The sequence below is a fragment of the Cyprinodon tularosa genome, unplaced genomic scaffold (genome assembly GCF_016077235.1).
Source record: "Cyprinodon tularosa strain WSP-4 unplaced genomic scaffold, ASM1607723v1 ctg44, whole genome shotgun sequence".
Classification (NCBI taxonomy): Eukaryota; Metazoa; Chordata; class Actinopteri; order Cyprinodontiformes; family Cyprinodontidae; genus Cyprinodon; species Cyprinodon tularosa.
The window spans coordinates 708005-730766 of NW_024039163.1; the positions used below are offsets into that span (position 1 = coordinate 708005).

The 22762-nt window shown below is 36.4% G+C and overlaps 2 protein-coding genes across 2 annotated transcripts; both read left to right on the forward strand.

Moving 5' to 3' along the window:
* The first annotated feature begins 527 nt into the window (after positions 1–527).
* On the forward strand, positions 528–15476 carry chkb (choline kinase beta). Its single transcript, XM_038299945.1, has 11 exons — positions 528–1118; positions 5130–5238; positions 5378–5491; positions 5589–5722; positions 5814–5918; positions 7395–7453; positions 10745–10832; positions 10944–11052; positions 13181–13281; positions 13379–13460; positions 14323–15476. The coding sequence occupies exons 1-11, from the start codon at positions 622–624 to the stop codon at positions 14377–14379; spliced, it is 1455 nt and encodes a 484-aa protein (XP_038155873.1). The 5' UTR covers positions 528–621; the 3' UTR covers positions 14380–15476.
* A 988-nt stretch (positions 15477–16464) lies between these two features.
* LOC119793031 (kelch repeat and BTB domain-containing protein 11) lies at positions 16465–22088 on the forward strand. Its single transcript, XM_038299959.1, has 9 exons — positions 16465–16526; positions 16753–17018; positions 17087–17275; positions 17349–17533; positions 17602–17953; positions 18049–18194; positions 20311–20465; positions 20614–20771; positions 20872–22088. Exons 2-9 carry the CDS (start codon positions 16764–16766, stop codon positions 21052–21054), a joined length of 1623 nt encoding a protein of 540 aa, XP_038155887.1. The 5' UTR covers positions 16465–16526; positions 16753–16763; the 3' UTR covers positions 21055–22088.
* The last annotated feature ends 674 nt before the right edge of the window (positions 22089–22762 follow it).

The window sequence follows — 22762 nt, forward strand, 5'->3', positions numbered from 1 at the left end:
GATATTCTATCTGTTTGTGCTATTATTTGATATTAATTACAACAATAAATAGATGTATGCTACAGACAATCAGACTATTAAATAAAAGGTATATGCTATAGCTAGATATCTAGCGCCATCTATGTCTGTTGTCGTTAATAATGATATGGGGATTTGCAATTAAATCTAGGTACTGATATCCATATTTAATATGTGGTCTAAAGTAGTTAAGGCATATATTTAAAAATAAATGGCTAATTTGAAAATAAATATATATATATTTATTTAATATATATATAAAACTATCTAACTGGCCCTACAACATAATTTCATGTAAACGCCTATATAATAATTGCAGTCGTGGGTTGTGTAATAAAATTATTAAGTAATTATTTAATATTTTACAAAGTCACAGTTAATAAATTCCAGGTTTTTTTTTTCCACGAACCAAATTGTCTTACGTAAAACTACACTTCCCAGAAGTCTTTGCGCAGTAGCGGACATGTCATTGACCAATGAGGTTGAGATCCCTGAATTGTGATTGGATGTTCATTAGTCCGCTTTGACTTTACGGATGTTACTGCTGGCTGCGCTTGCTAGGGTAATAAAAAGTCATCATACTTAAAGCCGTTGAGCACCTCCATGCGGTTCAGGTTGTCCAGTTATGTTCGGCTCTTCCGATTAAGCAGCTTTACCGGTGACCTGAGTGTGTCAGCGAATCCGTCCCGCCACCGCACCATACCGACATTTTACGGTGGTGTTCAGATACTCATCACCCGGAAAGTCACGATGCAAGCGAACCACCGGAATACTGGCGGCGCGGAGGGCTCGGACGGAGGGGATAAACCGGGGCCAGCGCTCCGCGGCAGTTATATTACCAGCCCGAGCCAATCCTCAGGAGACGCCGGGTTTCCGGTGGAGAAGAAGGGAGTAGCGAGCTCCCTTCTGTTAAATCAGAGACATCTGAGGAGCCCGAGTCCTCTGGTGGATGACGACTCGGAAGCTGAGGCTTTCCGGGATGGGAGAAGCGAGGAGGTCGACCGGGAAACGAAAAGCAGGGCCTTTTTATGGTGCAGAGACTTTTTGTCTGGATCCTGGAAAACAGTCCAGGAAGCGGACTTTCAAATTAGTATCGTCAGGTAATTAATGACAGGAACAAAGCACGAAATGCTGTATCATTAAAGGAAACTATAGGATACTTTTCATTTATTTTGAATGTAGCTTTTATCTTTCTGAGGTGAATCTTTTCTTTGGTCATTTGCCTTAAAAGACGTCAATAAACCTATTACTAAAATACTATGGGAAGTATTACAACTTAGATCTGTATATTTTTAGAAATCTAAGGAAGAGGAATAGGGCCATTTAAAAAACAAAAAAGTTAACTGCTTTTTAAATATTATTTCTGTTTAATATTGGGAAAAAGTAAAAATTGTGACCCTTTTCTACGAATTCTGACTTTAATCTCAGAATTCGGACTTTAATCTCAGAATAGGCTCTATGCACAGCTCCACTACTTCCTGAATTTAAGGCAGCTCCTTTGTTTCCTGTCTTTCATGATTGGATGCACTGATTAATCCAGGTGTGTATGACCTAAGTAACTGGCCAGACACACCTGGATTAATCAGTTCGTCCAGTAATGAAAGACAGGAAACAAAGGAGCTGCCTTAAATTCAGGAAGTAGTGGAGCTGTGCATAGAGCCCATTCGGACTTTAACCTCAGAATTCTGACTTTCATCTCAGAATCCTGATTTCTGACTTTAACCTCAGAATTCTGACTTTCATCTCAGAATCCTGATTTCTGACTTTAACCTCAAAATTCTGACTTTAACCTCAGAATTCTGACTTTAACCTCAGAATTCTGACTTTCATCTCAGAATTCTGACTTTTTTTTTCTCAAGATTCTGACTTTTTTTTCCTCAGATTTCTGACTTTAATCACAGAATTATGACCGTAATCTCAGAATTCTGACTTTAATCTCAGAATTTTGGATCTTAATGTAGATGGGCACCATGAAGGAAGAGATGTGGGAGCCCTCAGCTTCACTGACAAAGATGTGAGTTGTTTGGGAGGGCCAGTAACACATTGGTGGAAAAGGACGGAATTTAATTTTTTACGTGCCTGAGGGGTCCCCGGTGATACTATTTCATTAATGGAAGAGCAGAAGGTGATTAAAACAAGAGAGCTAGGTTCTAAAACAGACATGGCTACAGCTTGATGCTAACATGTTTGTTAGCTGTCAGAATTCTGAGAAAAAAGTCAAAATTCTGACTTTTTTTTCCCATATTAAACTAAAATCAAATAAAAAATTTAAAACGTTTTTATTTTTCAGTGGCCCTAATCCTCTTCCCTATTTCTGTATTCAATTTAACAATTTTTTTTATTTTAGCACCATATGTAACTAATCCATCAGAATTGTCATTAATGAACATATCAATCTGATGCAATATTTTAATAAAAAAAAAAAGAATATAGTCCTAATTACAAACCATTAAATTATATTTTTACAAATGCAATCCAATTAGCATACAACTAGATTTTCATTTTAAAGAATATCAGTTCAGTTTAAATGATCTAGTTGTCGTCTTTATTGTAGAGAGAGATTAAAAAGTTCAGCTTCCTAAAAAAAACCTAATTGCTAGCCATTTAAACTTCCACATAAAGCTGCACAGTATTAAATCAGTTATCGCAGTATTTCTGTTACTAAAGTCTGCTTGATGTTATCTTGGATATAGAATTATGTCATTTTTAATTTATAGAAGGCAGATTGAGTGCAATCAATGTAATGCCACTGATCTCTGTCATTGTTTCAAAAGTTACTTATTCATTTGCAATTGCTAATTTTACTAATATCAAAAGAATATATTTTGCAGCAGGAACAACATAATTTTTCTATGATGTTTCTAAAATCTCTGTTTTCTTTCATATTTGAAGAAGCTTTATATATATGTGCAGGTGTATGTTGATGAGGGCTTGTTCTTATTTTCAGGCCAAATTGCCCTGTTAAATTGCTCATGGCCCCTGTTTTGAAAACATACACTGCAGAAATTGAGAAGTAGTCCTTTTTTCTTGGAATAAGTCTATTTTATTTGATTTAAGTAGATCGGTAAGGCAATTGCCCATAGAGTAATGTGATCTACTTTTAAAATAAGAAGAAAGGCACCATCTAAATTATGCTATTTCACATGTATAATTTTTATTTTAAGGGGAAAGGTACATCGTTTATTTGGTAGATTTTTTTTTTCTGTTCAAATGAAGGCAATACAATTGTTTAAAGAAAACTTTCACCTACTTTTATATCAGTTTTACAGTCTGATACTAAATTCATTTCTTATGATGGTGTGGGCTTAGAGAAGCGATCCTAACTGATAAATTTCTTGGACCAATTGGAAAATTTACTTTTAAGTTTCTTAATTAATTGTTTAAAAATGATCTCCTTTAGTCTTTGGCCATATTAGATCAGAGCTCTGTAACGTTACCTTTGTTGGTCATTTAATTTCTAAGTGAAGCGCTTCTGCTGTGTTTTATTTTTTAAGTGTGAGTGCGTGTTTGTTATTCTTTTGTTTCGTGCCCAGTGTAAAAACTCGGCCCCCACCACCCAAATTGTAGTCTAGGACCACCACCTTCACCATGGTCCTAAATGTATGTGCTTTTTAGCTCATGTGCATGAACACAGTTTTTACACGCTATAATATTTGCTTTGTGTCTTTTTTGAAATTGTGTATTCAGGCTTGGATTGAGCAAGTTTTTTCAGAGTTCTTAAGAGTCCCAGATTTAAAAGCATAGTATTAATTAAAATTAACTGTCATATCTGTTGCAACAATTTCAAATCATCGGTTTTAGTAAGATTCCTGTGTGTTTTTTATCTTGCATTCTTTAGTTTACTCGCAGGATATGAAGAAATAAGAATTAACTTAATTAGGTATTAGTATTAATATTAGTGGCCCATATTTAGATAGGTCATGATAAACATCAAAACAGTCAAACAATTGAAATGATTCCAATGATAACTTTGATATATGATAACTTTGATCTTGATCGTTTCTGTTTGCATACTTGTTTGTCTTCTGTGCGTCTCTTTGTTACATAAGGTCTCACTATGATACGTTGATTCCCCACTCCGCCCTTCCTCCTTGTTTCCTTAGTGTAGGGAGAAATTAACTCATGCATCAGGTACTTGCTAGTCATATTGGCCTTATGTTGCTATGCACCACAGAGTGTAACAACAGAGCAAAACGGTGGTCGACTTTTTCAACAAATGGGCCGTCTTCTTTCCTAGAATCCACTATCACTATTGCTAAAGGAAATGCCAGAAAGTTCAGTTCATAGTAATGCACGTTACAGACGCTATAGGTCGCTTCATCCCTACAGAGATCATGCCCTTTACTTTAGTTGAAAGGGAAATTTAAAACCAAATGTGAATTACCATGAAAAAAACATACCTGTCAACAAACGGCAATTCCACAGCTAAACAGCAGCACAAAAAAAATAAAGGGGATCGAAGTGTTTTTGTATGTTGTGTGATTTTTTTTTTTTTTTTTTTTCCCCCAACATTTGTTTGTTTTGGTTGATTTAAGGGCTGCTCAGTGGTGCAGTGGTTTAGCACTGCTGCCCTGCAGCAAGAAGGTTCCGGGTTTGAATCTAGGGTCTTTCTGCATGGAGTTTGCATGTTCTCCCTGTGTTCTCCCGATCCCACATAATTTAGCTATTTTCTTTAGGTAGGTTAAAATAATTTCAGAACAACAATATTATTGTTTAGTGCAATAATTTCTGGGAAAATATTTCATCAGGTAAAATTTTATATCAAGACAGGCCTGTTTGTTTTCATTTATTAGCAGTCCTGTTAGCCATATCTGATGCCGGCCCTGCAGAGCAACTTGGAATCAGTCTGTCCAAAGAGGCAGCATTTGCTTGGAATTCATAATGAACAGGATATGGAGGAATTATACTGTATTCCGTAAAAATTCTAAAAATATCCACTAGACTTGGTTTCCAAGATTTGAAGACGTTTCGCCACCTCTCCAGGAAGCTTTCTCAATTCAAATTTGAAACCAAGTCCAGTGGATATTTTTGGATTTTTACAGAATGACTATGACCTGGATGACTGAGAACCTTCATCAGCGAATGATACTGTACTTTGAATCTTTTCACAGTGGCGGATTGAGTAACCTGCTGTACCTGTGTAGTTTGCCGGACCATGTCCAATGTATGGGAGAAGAACCTCGTCAGGTGCTCCTGAGAGTCTACGGTGCCATCTTACAGGTTGGTGAGCTCATTATGAGTCATTTAGAAAATGTGCTTGGTCAGAACCCTGACTTATTGCTAATATTTAATATCTATAAGTGTTCCTCCCTTGTAAGAGGTAACAAACTCTTCCTTTTCTCTCTTTTCTCCCACACAGGGTGTGGATTCTCTGGTACTAGAGAGTGTGATGTTTGCTATTTTAGCAGAGCGAACTTTGGGGCCAAAACTTTATGGCATCTTTCCAGAGGGACGCTTGGAACAGTACTTACTGGTACGCAACATTTGAACTACAAGTACCTATTTCTGTTATTCTAGACGATAGCTGTTTTATTTTTATTTATTTTCTAAGTGTCTCTGGTTCTACCTAGAACACCCGGATGCGAACAGAACAGCTCTCCGATCCCGTCATCTCGGCTGAGATTGCCACCAAGGTGGCATGCTTCCATAATATGGTTATGCCCTTTAACAAAGAGCCCAAGTGGCTGTTTGGGACCATTGACAAGTAAGAAGAAAAACATTCTTTTCCCTGAATGTCTGTACAGTTGCTGTACTGTGTTGTTACATTAATCCCTCATTCTCTGCTGTTTTTAAAGATACATGGATCAAGTGATGAAAATTAAATTTGTGCGTGAAGCACATGTGAAAAAGTACAAGAAACTGGTGACCTTTGACCTGGCTGCTGAGCTCAAGAGTCTCCGGTGAGTTAGGCTGTTAAATTTTCTAAAATTACTTTCTTTTCTTCTCATACACTTTATAGACACTTTTTTCTTACGAACCTCTGCCATTTTCAAAGAATCGCGATGAGCTTCAGTGACTGTCTGAAACTGTAGCTCACCACAGATATATACGCCTGAAAGTGTGGATACGCAGAAAAAAATAGCTAATGGGGCAGGCACGTAGGATGGCCTTACGTAAACATATCACCAGAATGATTGACAATTAGGGGGACCATTTATTTAGATGATCCACCCGGAAATAAAAGATCATCCTCTATATCTTTAAAAACTCCTAAGCAGCTATTTAGAAGGGAATATTTCTTTCCGACTAGATTTCTAATATTTTTAAGGAAGCAGTCTGTTTTGTTTTTCTTCTTTAACCTCTTATGATATCAAGTTTTGTTTGTACTTTCATAGCCTTTTGTTCAAATAAAGTAAATCTATGCTACTCTAAAAGGCTTCTTATTTGCATTCTCTACCAACCTTTATGGAGAAAAACGTATTTTTATTACTTCATTCAGTGCCAAACTAAATGTTTAGATAAAACTGCTGGATTTCTTTATAGCTTTTAAAAGCTAATTATTAACTTAAACCCTTGTAAATGGTTTAATTACCCACATGGGGAAATGGTGCTTTTTAAGAAACACCAGAGGGCTGTTTACCATGACTTAAAGTTTTGGTTGATACTTTCTCAACTCTTTTATTTTGAAATCACTGTACATCAGCTTGTCCATTTATTTGTACAGCTTTTCTTTTCTGTGTCAAACAAGCTTGCAAAATAGTTCTAAAAACTATTTCTTACTTGAACAGAGCTAAAGGAAAGCATATTCTAATCTCAGCAGCATCTATCAGACCAACTAATGACCTTAGAACCCATGTGTCCACGACTTCACTTCAGCTGCCTGGTCATAGTTCGAAAGTCTGACCCAGTGCAGAATCGGACCGCTGTCTATCTGTTATGTGTCTATCTATCTTGAAGATATGCAGCTGTCCTTACAAACAAAGTTAGGATTACTTTTATTAAGACCTACATTATGACATAATGTGAGTTTTTTTTAACTGAAATTTTAAGTTTAAAGTTTCCTTTGTTTTGTTCATCTATTACTCTGTTGGTCTTACTTTTCTCCTGTGACATATTAGGTTTTATCTGTTAAGTTGGTGCTTTAGATTATGTGTGTTTATGCCAGTGTGTCATCTTTGTATCCATTAAAACTTTTAACGTGTCTGAAGTACAGTTTTGTTAGAATCGGCAACAAGTGTAATAATCAAAAGTTAGATTTATGTCGGTCATCAGTTGCACCAGAACTGTAACAGACGATACACATTTTCTTTTTGTGTATTTGCAATGAATTACTGTATGTAGACATCTGCATATGCACCACTGATACCTGTCCTGTGTTCTCTTTCTCCTTTATGTTGATATTGTCATTTCTGGTCCGCGGACTGTTTGATCAACAGTTCATTGCTGGCAGCAACTCCATCTCCAGTGGTGTTTTGCCATAATGATGTCCAGGAAGGTATTAAAAAAAAGTTTGTTTTTTTTGTTCTTTTTTGTTTAGTTTTTTTGTTCTCTATTTCTTCAGAATTTTTTTCATACATCAAAAATCTTTCCTTTAGCTTTTGATCAACCTCCAAACTTGGCTGTCACCTGTCCTAGGACAGATTTTTGATAAATGATTTGACTTGACAATGTGCCTGTGCTCATGTTTTAAGAATGCCATAGTTCATAAGGGGTTTGGTGAAACACTATAGCAGATAAGAAGACAGTTCAAAAGTCAGTTATCTAGATACTGAAGTTCCTATCAAGGTCAATGTGAAATAATGGTATCGTAAAGCTACACATGAACATTTACGTTCTTTAATTATTATTATTATTATTAGCATCCTTGTTTGCTGAACCTGGTGTGAGAAACCTATTTTGCCCTCCTACCTCGCTTCCTGGTTATACTCTTACAGCAGTGTGTTGCAGTAAGCTTGACACAGACATTTTTAAATTATGCTCAATATTGAAGCGTGGTCTGTGCTGCAAACTGTGGGTCTAGATACGGCCGAGGCGGCGAGGAAGTGGGGGCGAGTTGAGTCTGATGACGGAGGGACATGAGGGCCTAAAAGAGCGGAAATCCAGGTGGAAAAAGGGTCCCAGCGTTCTCGCGCACCTCGCTCTTCTAGCAGGTCAAACTTCACGAGTTGTTTTCCGCAATTTTGGTCATAAAAACATAACAAGCTGGCCTCTGCGGCACTGTTTGCGGTCAACTACTATTTGGGAGAGGATCAGCGGAGCGTCTCTCAGGGGGGCGGGGACGTCGACACCCTGGAGCCGAGGTATTGCATTGAACTCATTGCACTGAATATGTGCAGTATTTTTGCAGTATTTTTTGATGCAACTTTTCTACTTCTGTTATTTGCTGTTGTTTCTAAAAAAAATGCATAATGATATTACAGCTTTCATTGATTTATTTCAAACTTGAAGCTTTGTTTAGCCTGTAAGGTGTAAAAAAAAAAAAATAATAAAAAAAAAAGATTTAACTGATTAATCGAATCACGGTGTATTTTTGAGTATCGAAAAAATCGAATCGTTGGGTCAGGAAATCGATACTGAATCGAATCGCCATTAAGGATGTGATTTACAACCCTACTTAACACACAACAACTGCAAAAATTTTATTTTTCTTTGTCAGACTAGCAAAACTCACCAGGCGCAGTATCAGTGTCATAAGGCCCTGAATTGGAACCATAGCAATTAAACAGTGTATTTTGGCTTGTGTCAATTTGTCCAGATTTTTTTGGTTTGGGTAAAATTAGGCAGCATTCAAAACGAGAAGACAACTGAAAACATTTGCGCATAGTCAAAGCTCTTCATCCACTGATGAAAAATTATCACAAACTCTTTACAATGTGTATTTTACACTTCCTTCTTCTATTCATAATAATGATCAGACAAACTTTCTCTTCACACTCTAAATTCTGAGCCTTTCCATGTTTTTGTTTGTCTAACTACTATTGGCTTTCAAAAACTAATGCCTTGAAATGTTATGTCAAGCCACCTACTGCATTCACCACCATAGACAGCTGTACAACACATGCATTTTCATTACTTACAAAATTATACATGCATCCATATTTCTTAAAAAAAAAAAAGAAATGCATTTTAAAAGAGAACAATTAGAAAATGTATTAACTAAACAAGTGATATAAAACAACATTGGCATAATGCCCTGACTTCCCCCCCTTTCATCTATGATGGTTCTATGCTGCTGTGTCTCTCTCAGACCCCAAGGCTCAGGTCAGCGCAGAGTTCTGCTGCGCCTGCCTGCTCTCTGCTGGAGTGCGGCCTGTCACCATGGTCCCACACTTCACCCAATCAAAACATCCTGTCCACTCCATTGTAAAAAATTAAACAAATTAACCATTTGTACATCCACTGCTGTGGCAAAAGGGTCCCAAGTCCTACTCCGACACACCATCAATCCGACAGCTTAATATTCAGACAACCCTTCTCAACGTCGTGACCCCACAGCAACAATTTTGAACATTGCGATTCTGAATTCAGCCCATGAAAGGTGGAACAGGTTCTTTAAAATGTATTACTGCATTATCCTTTAATGGTCTGTTAAAGTGAAACCTTCTTTAGGGGGAGGAGAGCTCTGTTAAATTAAGTTTGAAGTGGTCAGAGATGACAGGGCTGGGAGGAAGTACTGTTATTTATTTGCATTCAATGCCTTACATCAGCACAAGGTCCAAAGTATAAAGATGAAAATGTGTGGGATTACGCACATTTTGAACAAAGCCTATAGAGTCTAAAGTAGCATTAAAAGCTGAATTTAAGCTATCAGATAACTTATCAATTAATCAGATAGGAAGTCTGAGAACTGATCTAAATCCAAGGTTTTGTTCCCTTAGCTGTTTGTTTTTTAAATAAATTTTGATGATTTTGCTGCCTCAAGTTCTGATTATAGCCTGTAATTAGGGATGCACGATATAATCGGCCCCCTATCGGTATCGGCCTGTATCGGCCTTAAAACTGAATATCGGACACCGGCCACCCCACCAATATTTAACCCGATATTTGAACAGCTTCTGAGTTTCTAAAGTCTTAAAAAAAAAAAAGAAAATACTACTTCTTCTTCCTCAAAAACTTATTTTTTTACAGACTTAAAAACTTCTTAAAAACACCATATCAATCTCTTTTACTAATGAAATATTGCTATACGTCATCCTTATGCTACGAAATCCCCCGAAAATTCACGAAATTTTGCCATATTTTTATATGTTAATATATTGATGCGGCATCGATCTATTTTACTGACAAAATCTCACAAGAATTTGCAAAATATCACGAGAGTTTGTAACAGAACGATGAAATTTCACGAGATTTTGAAAGTAAAATAGATCGATACCGCGTTTAGTAAAAATCAATTTGATATCAGCATATGAAAATATATTTGAGTATATTATTTTTCAAAGTGTCAGAAATGGATAATAAAACTGCTATTTTCAATGACTACTTATTTTTGTCCAGCTTTAACATCGGTATCGATATCGGTTATCGGCTACATGAGTTTTAAAATATCGGCATATCGGATATCGGCCAAAATCCCAATATTGTGCATCCCTACCCGTAATATTTCAATGTGTATGTTGATTTGTGGACTTTGCCATAAATAAATTACCCTTTGTGGACAAGAAAATATTTCATTTCTATTCTGTGCTATTCTCTTCTGTTCTCTTCTAATTATTGTTTAAATCCGATGTTAGCTAAAGCAAAAGCTGTTCTGCATCTGATGGTGGTTTTCTTATTTTTACAACAGGAAACATCCTAATGCTTGAGGACAGGGGCAGCTCATCGACAGAAAGACTTATGCTGATAGACTTTGAATACAGCAGTTACAATTATAGGTAAAATTAGTTCTTTAATCATTCTGTGGATTCACTAGAAACAAAATGATGTTTTGGTTTGAGAAAACTAGTAATTTGGACTTTTTTGTATGTCTTACTTTCATTTAATAGGGGTTTTGACCTTGGGAACCATTTTTGTGAGTGGATGTATGATTATACACATGACGAGTGGCCGTTTTACAAAGTTACACCCGAGAACTTCCCAACCAGAGAGCAGCAGGTGAGTCCAACCATGGTGCATTTTGATTGAGATGATTCATCTTCTTTGCCATGAAAAAGACTGAGGCACCGCTAAAAAAAAAAAGAAAAAATTAGGAATTTAAAATCTCAGATTTATATTTTCCTTAACCTGCTGTTTTTTTTTAAATGGCACATATTGGTTTCCATTAAAATAATCTAAGATTTCTTAAACCACATATTCTAGCGTCTTCCTGTTAGTAGTTATTTATACGTTCTTTTAGCAGCAGAGGTGATGTGGCTTATATGAAGGAGAGAGGAGTTGCTGGAATTTGGGGTTGATTTGATCATTTTGAAAAAGAACATTTCTCTATTTATTCTATCCAGCATTTGGTGTAAAAGCTGTCATGCTTTTTATAGTTGGGGCCACCAAGGGGGGCTAGGGAGGCCTCTGAAAATTTGAGGAAAAAAACTCTGGGATTAAAAACCAAACTTTGGGACTTATCTCTTGTCCAACAATGTAAGAAAGGACTCTCCCTCCATAGCCAACAGGTCACTGAAATGCCTCTCTTTCTATTTTGAAGCAAACTATGTGTGTGAGACTTGCTTTTCAGCTTTAAAGCTACTGAAAACATCATAGATCACATCTAAAAAAAAGTCAAGAGATTGAGCCAAACCCTCCCATTTGAGAGTTTTTTTTACTTTGTTCTGTTCTTCAATACTTTTGATGAAGCATTTGTTGCTCAGTAATAATATAATACACTGTTAAAAAATCGTAGTTAGTATTTTTATGTTGAACAACTGTTATAATGATAAAATATGGATAAAAGTAAAAATAATTCCCAAAGTTTGTTTATTTTTATCATCTGAGCCTCTGAATAGGCTAACGGCATTTTTCAAATCCAGCAAGTCAACAACAAAGGATGAAAGCTTAAAATTAAAAACAGCAGCTTTACTCTAGGATGTTCAGGCTTACTTTTATCTGCTGAAGTTTCTGCCTCTGTTTAAAAGAAAAATCTTTAATGACGAACCAACCAATGGAGGCAGCTGGATGAAATAAGACTTTCTATGGACTGCTTTAAGCATTAGAAATGTTGAGAAGCTCTAGGTAACATTTATGGACAAAAGGATTAAGTTCATGTAATGTTTTTGCTAGATGTTAGGCTCCTATGAATATTATTTTTGTAATTGTTATTTTGCTAAGGCTAACAATTAGGGGCCGGGATGTTGGAGCCTATTAAGAATTAGATTCATTTATTTTTTGCAAAATTATTAATGTTAAAGATCTAAGGTTGTGTGAATGGTAGAGCTATTGTTTATTTGTTTATGTATTGGTTTTGCTTTGACCCTCCTTGTCAGTCCGCCTCCTGCTGAGATTAACAAGTAGAAGCAGCTGATGAGGTGGATCTGATTGTTTGTTTGAAGGAGTGAGGAGTGCAACAGTTCACGTCACTTAACTTTATATTTGAATTTTTTGTAAGTCAACTCTGGGAATATTTCAGTTATTTTTTATAAGTAAAGAAAACACCCCTTTTTTGAAACAAGAAAATTCTCCAAGAGTGCTTTTTGTTTTGTGAGTCGAAAAACCTCCTCCTAAGACTACTCTGGCAATTTTTGTTTTTTTTTGGAAACTTTTTTGATGCAAGAGTAGCCGTAACAAAGGCCCTGTAGAATATTGTTTCCCATTGAAACGTTTGCTCTGTAATATTGTTATCTAAAACTGTCCTTGTTTAGTAAAAATGTTATCCAGAGACTTCAGTGTCAGATGTTAGTATCTGCAAATGCATGTTAGTGCCATGAAATCCTTTTTACAACTGCATTGTTGTTGTTTTTTTCTTCTTTTTTTCTCTATGGTAAGTTTAGCAGCATCTTAGGCTTTGGTGAAAGCTTAGCTTTTAAACAAATTACTGCTTTTTATTCTTATAAACAGTTAATGTAGAAAAAAAAACATCAAACATTTTACTGTTTGGATGCAATGTTTTTTTAAAGTTTAAACTTAGTGTTCTTGTTGTATGCAGTGACCTCTATTGGTGAAAACATGTTTATTAAAATAGGCTCAGGAGAGGAATCTAAATTCAGCAGACGTTCAGTTGAATTAACACAGCATACTTAGTAAATTACTGTTTCCTCTACAGTGTTTTCACATGTCAATCATTTAAATATAATTTCAGCTGCATTTCATCCGAAGTTATTTGGCAGAACAACATCGCCACTCCAACAGTGACCTGGACCAGAGACAGATTGAAGAGGACATGATAATTGAGGCAAACAGGTAAAGCATTAAGCATTGCTTTACTGCAGCTGTGAGTTTTCAGTTGTTAATATTATAGAAGAGTCTAAACCTGTATTCCTTTCATTGTGTACTGTAGATATGCCTTAGCATCACATTTCCTTTGGGGGCTGTGGTCCATCATTCAAGCTAAGATATCCAAGATTGAGTTTGGATATATGGTAAGGATTAGTTTTTGTTTTTCAGCACGACTGACATCTACTTTAGCAGCATTTAAAGCTTTTCTTCTATTTTTGTTCGTTTTTAAAATATTCAATGCAAACTCTTGATTGCAAAAAGAATTCTTTATGGTCCCAATCATTTATATTTTGTTACCAATGTTAAGGAAACAACACCTACAGTGTAATAACTTACTGAAATCCTGTAGCCACAGTTATATATGTATACTTCTCTATAACTGCCCATTATGCACGTCCAGCGTTGACCTCATAGTTTAGATTCTTGTAATCACTTTAAAGTGTTTTCTTAGCATCATTGAAGCTGTAGGTGCAGGATAAGGTCCTGTAAAGAACTTTTTAGGTTTCTCCATTGAGCAAACCTTTGCGGTTTCTAATTCAGAGCTTCAACTGTCTTTGTGTATAAAGAAGCAGCCTTTTGTCTTAAAAACCTGTATTTAGAACATGCATCTATTTTTTGCTAAATGCTAATCCTAATGCTTTCCGACTGCCTGATCATGGTTAAGACCTGGTCCAAGTGTAAACCTACCACTTTTTGATGCATGCGTAGACTTACTCTGAGGGGCAGTTGAAATCATCAGTTACTGCAAATTTTAAGATTCATCTAATCACACCCATCACTCACATTAAACTCTCATTTTCTGCATCTTATCCTGAAAACCATATATTTATTTTCCAACCGTAGCCTCTCAAGCTCTTTTATATGACTCAAAGATGCAGAAAGGCTCTGTCTTTTCACCTCAGAAATCCTGTGTTCCTTTATCTTTTTGGGGTTCAAGTCAGACATTTAAATTCCTTGTCTTTTACATTATAATCACCACTTTGTAAACTTTTTCTGTCTTTGCAGGATTATGCTCAGAGCCGATTTGATGCCTACTTCAAGCAGAAAAAGCTCTTCTCCTAAATCCCCTGGATCAGAAAAGCAGAATGTACTGTCTTGAACTCTTTTATCATCTTTCCAGCTCTGTTCATGCTTATGCAAAGACTTGATATGCTCTCTTTTAATGTCTGATTGTAGTTCGTCAATGTAAAAAAAAAAATTGCTTTTAAAAGATGCACAAATTCCGCTTCTGGGCTGGAACATTTACCTTTTAAGAGCCTCTGTTCTGTGGACCACTTTTCGACCTCTCTGCATGTTTAATCATTTTGCTGTGTTCTCCGCATGTCAGGGGTCAGAGGTCACTGAATGTCAGAGAATTACGGTCTTCACCTGGAACTGAAATTTGAATCAATTTTGGAACAAATCCAAACTACAGAGTTTCTGAAGTGGAAAGCTTTTGTGTAACCCTTTACTGTAGAGTTTTTACTAATTCTACCTAATTTTTCTTAATGTCCAGTCCACAATAGGATTTATACATTCTTCATTAATTCCCTCCAGACTGACTTTCTTGTGAGTTAAACACTCCATGTGCTATCTGTTGATAAAATCCAGATATTCTTATCCAGTTATTCCTCAGAACTCGGTAAAATATTAAAACCCATTCATGTTAAGCACACAGTAAAATAAGGGCTATTTCCTACAGCTTCACAGTTGTAAACAGCACTGCTTGTGAAACCATGAGAGGAATTGTAACGTTTACATTAACTTAATCCTCATTGTTGGTTTTCTTCAACACTCACAGCAGTTACTAATAGATGGTTTCTGCTTTACAGCCTTCTGTCATGCTTAAAGTATTTATGCATTTTTTTTGTTAGTATCAGCTAGTAATAACAGTTCATGAACTCAATTTCATTTTCAACACCATCTTTCAGGGTTGAGATGCATTGGAATATGAAAGAGGGTTTCGAACTTTCTGAATTGTTTCTAAAATTGTCTCTAAAAAGTGTTGTTGTTTTTTTTGACTGAACATAGACCTGTGAATTTTAATGATATATTTTATGTGTCCGGTTTTATTTAAAACTTTTCCTTTTGCAGTGTCACCCTATAACTACTTGTCTGGATATTTTTCTACTAATAAGAAAAAAAATCGTAGTATTAAAGGTCTTTGCTTGGAAACAGTATCACTGCTTGTGTGTGAGTCTGATTTATGGAAGTATAAAATGAGATTTTTTTATTAACTGTGACGTTAATCTTGCTTTAAACTGCAAAGTACACGGATCTATTCCTAAGTTGGAATATAATTAACTTTTTTACTGTATTAATTCAACTCTAAAATGAAACTGTTGCAAAGATCCAGAAATATTCAAACTATTTATCCACCGGATTTCTTTAATGCATACGTTTTTGCTCACCATAAACTCCACAATATTTGCACTCGGTGCTCTTTTGTTGATCCTCCATGAATACCTGCATCAGTGATGTGCTGCCTCAAGGTGCTCGGACAGTGGCTTTACTAAGATGTTAACATCCAGGTTTGTTTGCTCATGGTACGAAGCTCATCTGCTTTTCTAGCTCTTCTGTTCTTCGTCTTTCTCTCGACGATCCTCCATAGTTTCCATGTTTGCTCGATCAAACGTGATGATGCCACGGTCAATAAACCTGGATTTACATTTTCGGCATTATGTGAAGGTACCAGCAGTGCTATAAAATCACTGAGTAATCAAGTAAAGCTTAGCAGACGGGAACATGAAGGATTAAATGCTGTTTATTCAGCTATGCTGACTCTACACGATTATTATTTACATCCACATATGATTCACAACAATAACTGTCTATATAAACAACCAGTTAGGTATAATTTTCACGTATTTAACCTGATTTTGTAGGCTGCAAGTCATTTTGTACTGATTTACATTACCGGTAAATTAACGTTTTTGATTCTTATGTATTATAGAATTTGAGTTATTGGCCTCCGTTTGATGAATTTATATATAATGCAGCATTAGTTTCATTTGATAGAATTAGTGAAATAAATGTATCTTTCAATAAAACCTCAGTTTAATGAGATAGACCAGTTCTTTGAGGTACTGATGATGACGCTGAGAGCGACTCGGGTGCCATATTTATCCCACAGAGCTGACAGTTGCTCCGCCTACAAGATCTAAGAATAGCCCATCCAAAATGGACAGCTCTGCTTGAAGATCGAAGGACTCTGACAACATTTTCATCAAGTAAAGAACGGACAGATTTGCTGCAGAGGATTTTTTAAATTAATTTTACTTGCAGCTGTGTTTAATATCTATACCAATAGCTTTGATGTTGATGATCTAATGAAAACGCCCAGTTTCACTGTGGCTTTTTTTAGTCATAATGAACTGTCTGTATGTAGTCTGTTAAAGATTAGTTAAAAATTCTGGAATTTTGATTAAATCTTTATTTCATTTTCCACAACTTTAGATCCATACAGTATGATTAACGCAGTGATGCAGTGTTTTATAACACTCATTAAGGCCTTGATCGTATGCTTGAAACATGGTATTCAAAGACTGCTGGATGCTAACTCAGTTGTCATCAGCTGGTTAGTATCCCCCTTCGTCCCTAAAAGAAGATCACGTCAAGCAGAACCAGAGGAGTGGAAAACCAATGAGGCCCTTCGCACGTTTCATCCAGGAGATGAGAATGGCTTCAACGTTACAATCCAAACCAGCTCACATGCCTTCCATGTGAGTAAACTCCGCTGTTTCCAAACTGGATGAGCTTCTCAAAATAAATGATCATTTATTTCATAAAGGTGGACCTCCAAAGGCTTTCAGAGTGCAGCGAGTACTTCAGAGCACTGTCCCAATCCAGGATGAGAGAGACGTCAGAAAGACTCATTCATCTGGAACATGTATCCTCTGACATTTTCTACAACCTCCTTATGTTCTGCTTCAATAATGATTTTAAAGTTCCTGCAGAAGAATTGGAGGAAAACATTCAGGTATCCAGTCAAATATGAACCTTGGTCAATGATCCATCTAAATCTAGTAACTCTTGACCTTCCTGCTCCTTAGGTGGGCAGCTATCTCCTGGCTGAAGCCTTCGTCTCCAGGTGCCTGTTAGCCCTGGCACATCAGCTCACTCCGTCTAACTGCTTATCATACCTGAGACTCGCTCAGGATATTTTCTGTGTAGAGATGAAGAACACAGTGCTCCTTTATTTGAGTGTGAACCTGCTGGAGCTGCCACAGATAATGAGGTAGGCGCAGATAGAATTCACAGGTTTTCTAATACCTCTGAAATCCCTGAGACCGATCTGCACATCAGGTGTCTGAGTGATGAGGAGAGGGAGGAAGTCATCAGCCTGAGAGTCAAAGGAGAACGACGTCTGTGCAGCTTCAGGAAAGAAAACCTAACTTCTTGGAATGACCCGGAAACAGAAGCTGCTCGGCACATTTTCACCATGACTGGGTCAGAGGACAGTGGGGATTGGCACGCTGTTACAGAACTCCCCTTTAGGGCGGATAAGTGGTGTTTTACTGCAGTGGTGCTGTATAACTACCTGTATGTCATAGGAGGCTACAGGCAGCGTCTGAAGAGAGGCTGGGAGTTCACCATGGCTTCCTATAGATATAACCCCTTTAAAAACTCATGGGTGGCTACATCACCTCTGATAAAGGTATAACAGTCCTGTGGGTCTAAAACCTCACTGCATTTCTTCTTGTTACGTCATTCATGTATTAGCATTAATTATCTCCATTTTCTGCTTCACAGCACAGAAGGCACTTCAGCGCGGTGGCCGGTGGAGGCTTCATTTATGCGGTTGGGGGCTGGTATTTAGATTCGCTGGTGACTCCAGACTCCGGCACAGCTCTATACACAGCTGTGGAGCGCTATGATCCCTGGGAGGACACATGGAGGTTTGGACTCTGAGGTGTCAAAAGTATTCATGTTTTTTATAAATCCTACTGTTTAAAAACCTTTTTGTAAAAGAGTATAAACTTCAGATTTTTACTCCGGTAAAAGTGTAAAACTAAAATTTTTAAAACAACTTGAAGTATAAAAGAAGAAGTAATGCAGGAAAAAAGGACAAATGCTTTAAACCTTATACTGGTTACTATAATACACTATTAAAGGAACTTTTTTTCCCCAATTCTGGCTGATAACTTCCTTATACTTAATTTTTTTAGTTATGTAACTAATTGTAACTCACATTTTTCTTTGCATCCTAGTAAAAAAATATTTATTTTGGTATGTGGCGAACAATGTGTTGGTGAATTACTGAGTCCAACCACAAAAAAATTGTTTTAATTGTCTTAATATTGATGATTTTTATTTTTTCAAATACCATCCATCTATTTTCCATCACGCTTTATCCCAAGCAGGGTTGCAAGGGGTGCTGGTGCCTATCACCAGCTGTCAATTGGTGAGAGGCGGGGTACAACCTGGACAGGTCCCAGTCTGTCGCAGGGCAACACAGAGACAAACAGGACAAACATCCATTCATCCATTCTAGAGAAGCCAATTAACCTAACAGTCATGTTTTTTTGACTGTGGGAGGAAGCCGGAGTACCTGGAGAGAAAACCAGGCATGCTCAGGGAGAACATGCAAACTCCATGCAGAAAGACTCATGGCTGGGAATCGAACATTCTTGCTGCATGCACTGTGCAATCCTTTTTTAAATCCCTACAGGCCATAACGAAAATTAGCTTAAATGAAACAAAACTAATAAATATATTTTTATAATGTAAGGAGTAGAAAGTAGAGATAAATAACAAAAAAGAGGAGTAAAAAGTTGTCTAAAAAATAATTACTCCAGTAAAGTATAGGTAGCCAAAATTTCTACTTAAGGTAACAAAGTATTTGTACTTTGTTACTTGACACCTCTGGACTCTGTGGAACAGCCAGTGATGTGCGGCACTGCCAGCAAAAAGTTCACATTTATAGAAAAGTATATGATGTAGAGTTGAAACAATACAATTTAAAAGAGCAGTATTGGCATCCCCCTGATCAAGTTTTTAAGGACAGTTTGTAAAATGTGGTTAGAATAGAAAAGATTGACTTTTTAGAAAGCCTCAAATAGAAAAGAGAACATTGGACAGTTTTAAGTTCCATCTGGACAGTGATCCTAAATTATCAGCATTTTCAACCTGCTTAACTGTTTCTTTGCCAGACAGAGCCATCCAGTTAATTAACTGTTACCTTTGCTAATATAGAAAGTATTTGTAGATCAGTGCTTATATTTCCCTTTTCTATGTCTGTTTCTATGTATCTTCTTAACCCAAGGTCCGTCTTGGCAGATGGCTGCTCAAGCTCAGCCTGGTTCTGCTGGAGGTTTCTTCCTGTTAAAAGGACATTTTCCTCTCCACTTTCACTGCATGAATCCTGGGTGTTAGGGATTGCTACACAATGCAATACAAGCCGAATGTCTACTGTTGCTACATGCTCGTCCAAGAGGAATGAATCCTGAAAAGTCGAAAACTGGAAGCAGTCAGCTGGGTTTCCTCACACAGAAAACTTTTCACCAACCTGATTATATGATTAAATTGCATTGTGTCTGTAAAATGCCATCAATTTAACTGAATTAATAAAAACTGCTTTAAAATGTTCATTATAAAGACAAATATTAAGAATTTAGGTTTTACCTTCCCTCTAACCCTTTGAACTAAACTTTAAAATCAGCTCCACTCCAGAAAAGGAACCAGCAAAGCATCTAGTCAGAATTAGACCCAAAGACTTGCTGACAGCAAAAGTCTGCATCCAAATTCTCTGTAACTTACTATGAAATGTAACTATATAGTATGCATAATTATGAACAAGCTTTGATTAGTTCACTTATTCCAATTAGAAAATAAATATCTGGAATATCCACGAAGTGGGATTTTGAGCCAAATTAAATATATTAAAACCCCAAAATTAAATATTTGTGCCAATTAAATGTCTGCAAACTTCTGACAGACATATTAAGCTACTCATTATGATGTTCCATGTTTTAGAAATGCATCCTTGAGTCGTTTGCATAATTTCTGTTCTAGGTTTGTATCTTCATTACCGCTGACTGACTTCCAGTTCACGATGTCCTTATCCCATGATGTCCCCCTCACTACCAGCCTTGGAGAGTGTATCTATGTGCTGGGAAGCATCCAGAGGACAGGGGAGAAATTACTGCTACAGTATGACACAAAGCAAGGTGCACAAAACAAAACCACAACTTTCCTTCCCTGCTTCTTTTCCCCTTCTAGTTGCTCTCTTTGTTTTGGTTCCAAAATTGGCCTCAAACTACACAACTTAAATCTAGATTAGTTGTTTTTAATCTGTGCTATCCTTTTTTGCTGCAGATTCATGGTCTGAACTGCTTCCTACTCTGACAAGAGCTGATGCAGACCTTCTGACTCTCTACTTCCTGGGAGCTGCTGACAAGCTGCTTGTGATTGGTGGAAACAACACAAACAATGTGGTGACATCATTCTGTGTGAAATCTAAAAAATGGGGGCAGGTAAATATCCTATGATTTTATCTAATCCATTTAAGAGTGTTATCTGAGCACAGATGTGCTTCCCATATAATTCTGATACGTTGTTCTTCTTTCACTTTAGATCTACAGGGCAGAAAAAGTATCATATGTCGGACAGGGGACACTTGTAGATGAGCAGCTCCTGATGCCCAGTATAGAGCATAACACAGTCATAAGGATGGATCTCCAAACCCTAACCATCAGTATTCTCCCACCTTTACCTATACCAACGCGCTATGAAGCTATCTTTTACCTTTACTTGTAATTCTCAAGCTTACTGGTTTACTAATACTTTATATTATGTAACTGTTTTTGGATAATTATGAGAGGAACTTTAAAGTCGTTTAAAGCGTGAAGATATTTCTGCTTAAGCTTTTTCTTAGTTTTTTGTAAAGTGTTTTAAACCTTTCCAGGGGTTTTTGTCAATTCCAGTGGCTCACCCTAGAATGTGCTAACCTCCTTTTTTTACCTTGGGATTTATATGTCTAAGCAGACTGTGACATTATTTTCTCTCTGATTTGTTGGGATTTGTTTTCTGTTAAGTCTTTGATGAAACTGATATCATTGTGCTTAAAGAATTTATCTTTTCTGCTGTTGGTGCCTATCAAGTCCACGTTAGAGTTAATGTACTTGTTTTTTACTGTGTAAAAAAAAAAAATAAGCACCACTAAACACAGCCAATAAGCTACTATAGTCTAGGAACAATAGAGGTAAGAGATGGTGGAGTCAAAATAATAAGAACTGACTGGAAGAACTTAGTTCTTAAAGTGTTCACAAACTGTAGTCAGTAATAATTCATGCCTAAATGGTCTTTATATTTCTGCTATTTCTAAAATTAGACCCTTCAACAAAACAATGAAGGATTGATGGACTTTACAGAAGTGTGATGGACCCACCAGGCAAAGAGCCCTGAGGTTTTTTTTTTATCAGTTCAAAACAATACAAGAACATATATATGAATCACAAATAAAAACTGATGGTGAACAACAAGCTATTGGGTTTAATATAAAAATAAACAACAAAAAAAGGGGGCAGAACCATAGATTTAAGTACTTTGAACAAATCGCTTTTTGCTAATTGTTGTGAGATTGTTCTTGCAGTTTTCAATTTCTTTTTATTTTACATAGTAATATATAATACATTTTAATTTGTTGACAAAAAAGGGAAAAAAAAGATTTATTTCCTGCCCTCTTGTCTAAGTGTCTTTAGTGACCCACCTTTCAGACACTTACCCGGTGTATAGGGCACTGCAGGCTAACAAAAGAAGCCGAACGACCCATATTCCAAAGGGGTGGACCCCTTCGTCTGGTCCAATTTTTATGTTATCAAAACAAAAACAAGGCTTTGTTGGGCTGCTGTATAAAACCTCGAACTCAACTCTATTCCTGACATTTTTAATTGAAAAAGCTTCTCGGGTGGGAAGCAAAATGTCTTCAAAAGTTGGAAACAAAATCCAGTGGATTATTTTTGATTTTTTTATGTTTTTTTTGGAAGGAGTTGAGCTATTTTTCAGAATATGTTACTGGAAGACTTTAAATAAAAAGTAAAAATGGAAGCAGAGGTGTAAGAGTAAGAGTAAAAAAAAATAGTTTAACTTTTTTTACCCAAGTCAAAGTAAAAAAGTATTCAGTACAAAGGCTACTTGAGTACTAAGTAACTGTTGGATACTAACATCAGATTTAATGTTTATAAATGATGCTGGCAAACAGACTTTATATGTAGGCTTATAAAGAGTCAAACGCCTAAATAATACAAATAAATGTCATGAAAAAAGAACAGCAGATTTTTGCAGAAGAAATACTTTTACCAATTATTTTAATAACAAAAAAGAAGACTAATCCCTACAATGATAACTGTATATATGTTAGGACAGGGTAATGGACTTCCACTGTTAATATTTACTGTTTAGTTTATGTTTACCTGATTTTGGAATAAATTAAATTACTTACAGAGGAGAGAGTAGTCAGAGATTT

Bases quoted from the DNA above. Each gene is read 5' to 3' on its own strand.
- chkb (XM_038299945.1), top strand. From the start codon at position 622: ATGCGGTTCAGGTTGTCCAGTTATGTTCGGCTCTTCCGATTAAGCAGC. The intron at 1,119-5,129 runs GTAATTAATGAC...ATCTTTTCACAG, and splicing joins TTTCAAATTAGTATCGTCAG to TGGCGGATTGAGTAACCTGC. The intron at 11,053-13,180 runs GTGAGTCCAACC...ATATAATTTCAG, and splicing joins TCCCAACCAGAGAGCAGCAG to CTGCATTTCATCCGAAGTTA.
- LOC119793031 (XM_038299959.1), top strand. From the start codon at position 16,764: ATGATTAACGCAGTGATGCAGTGTTTTATAACACTCATTAAGGCCTTG. The intron at 17,954-18,048 runs GTATAACAGTCC...TCTGCTTCACAG, and splicing joins CTACATCACCTCTGATAAAG to CACAGAAGGCACTTCAGCGC. The intron at 18,195-20,310 runs GTTTGGACTCTG...TTTCTGTTCTAG, and splicing joins CCCTGGGAGGACACATGGAG to GTTTGTATCTTCATTACCGC.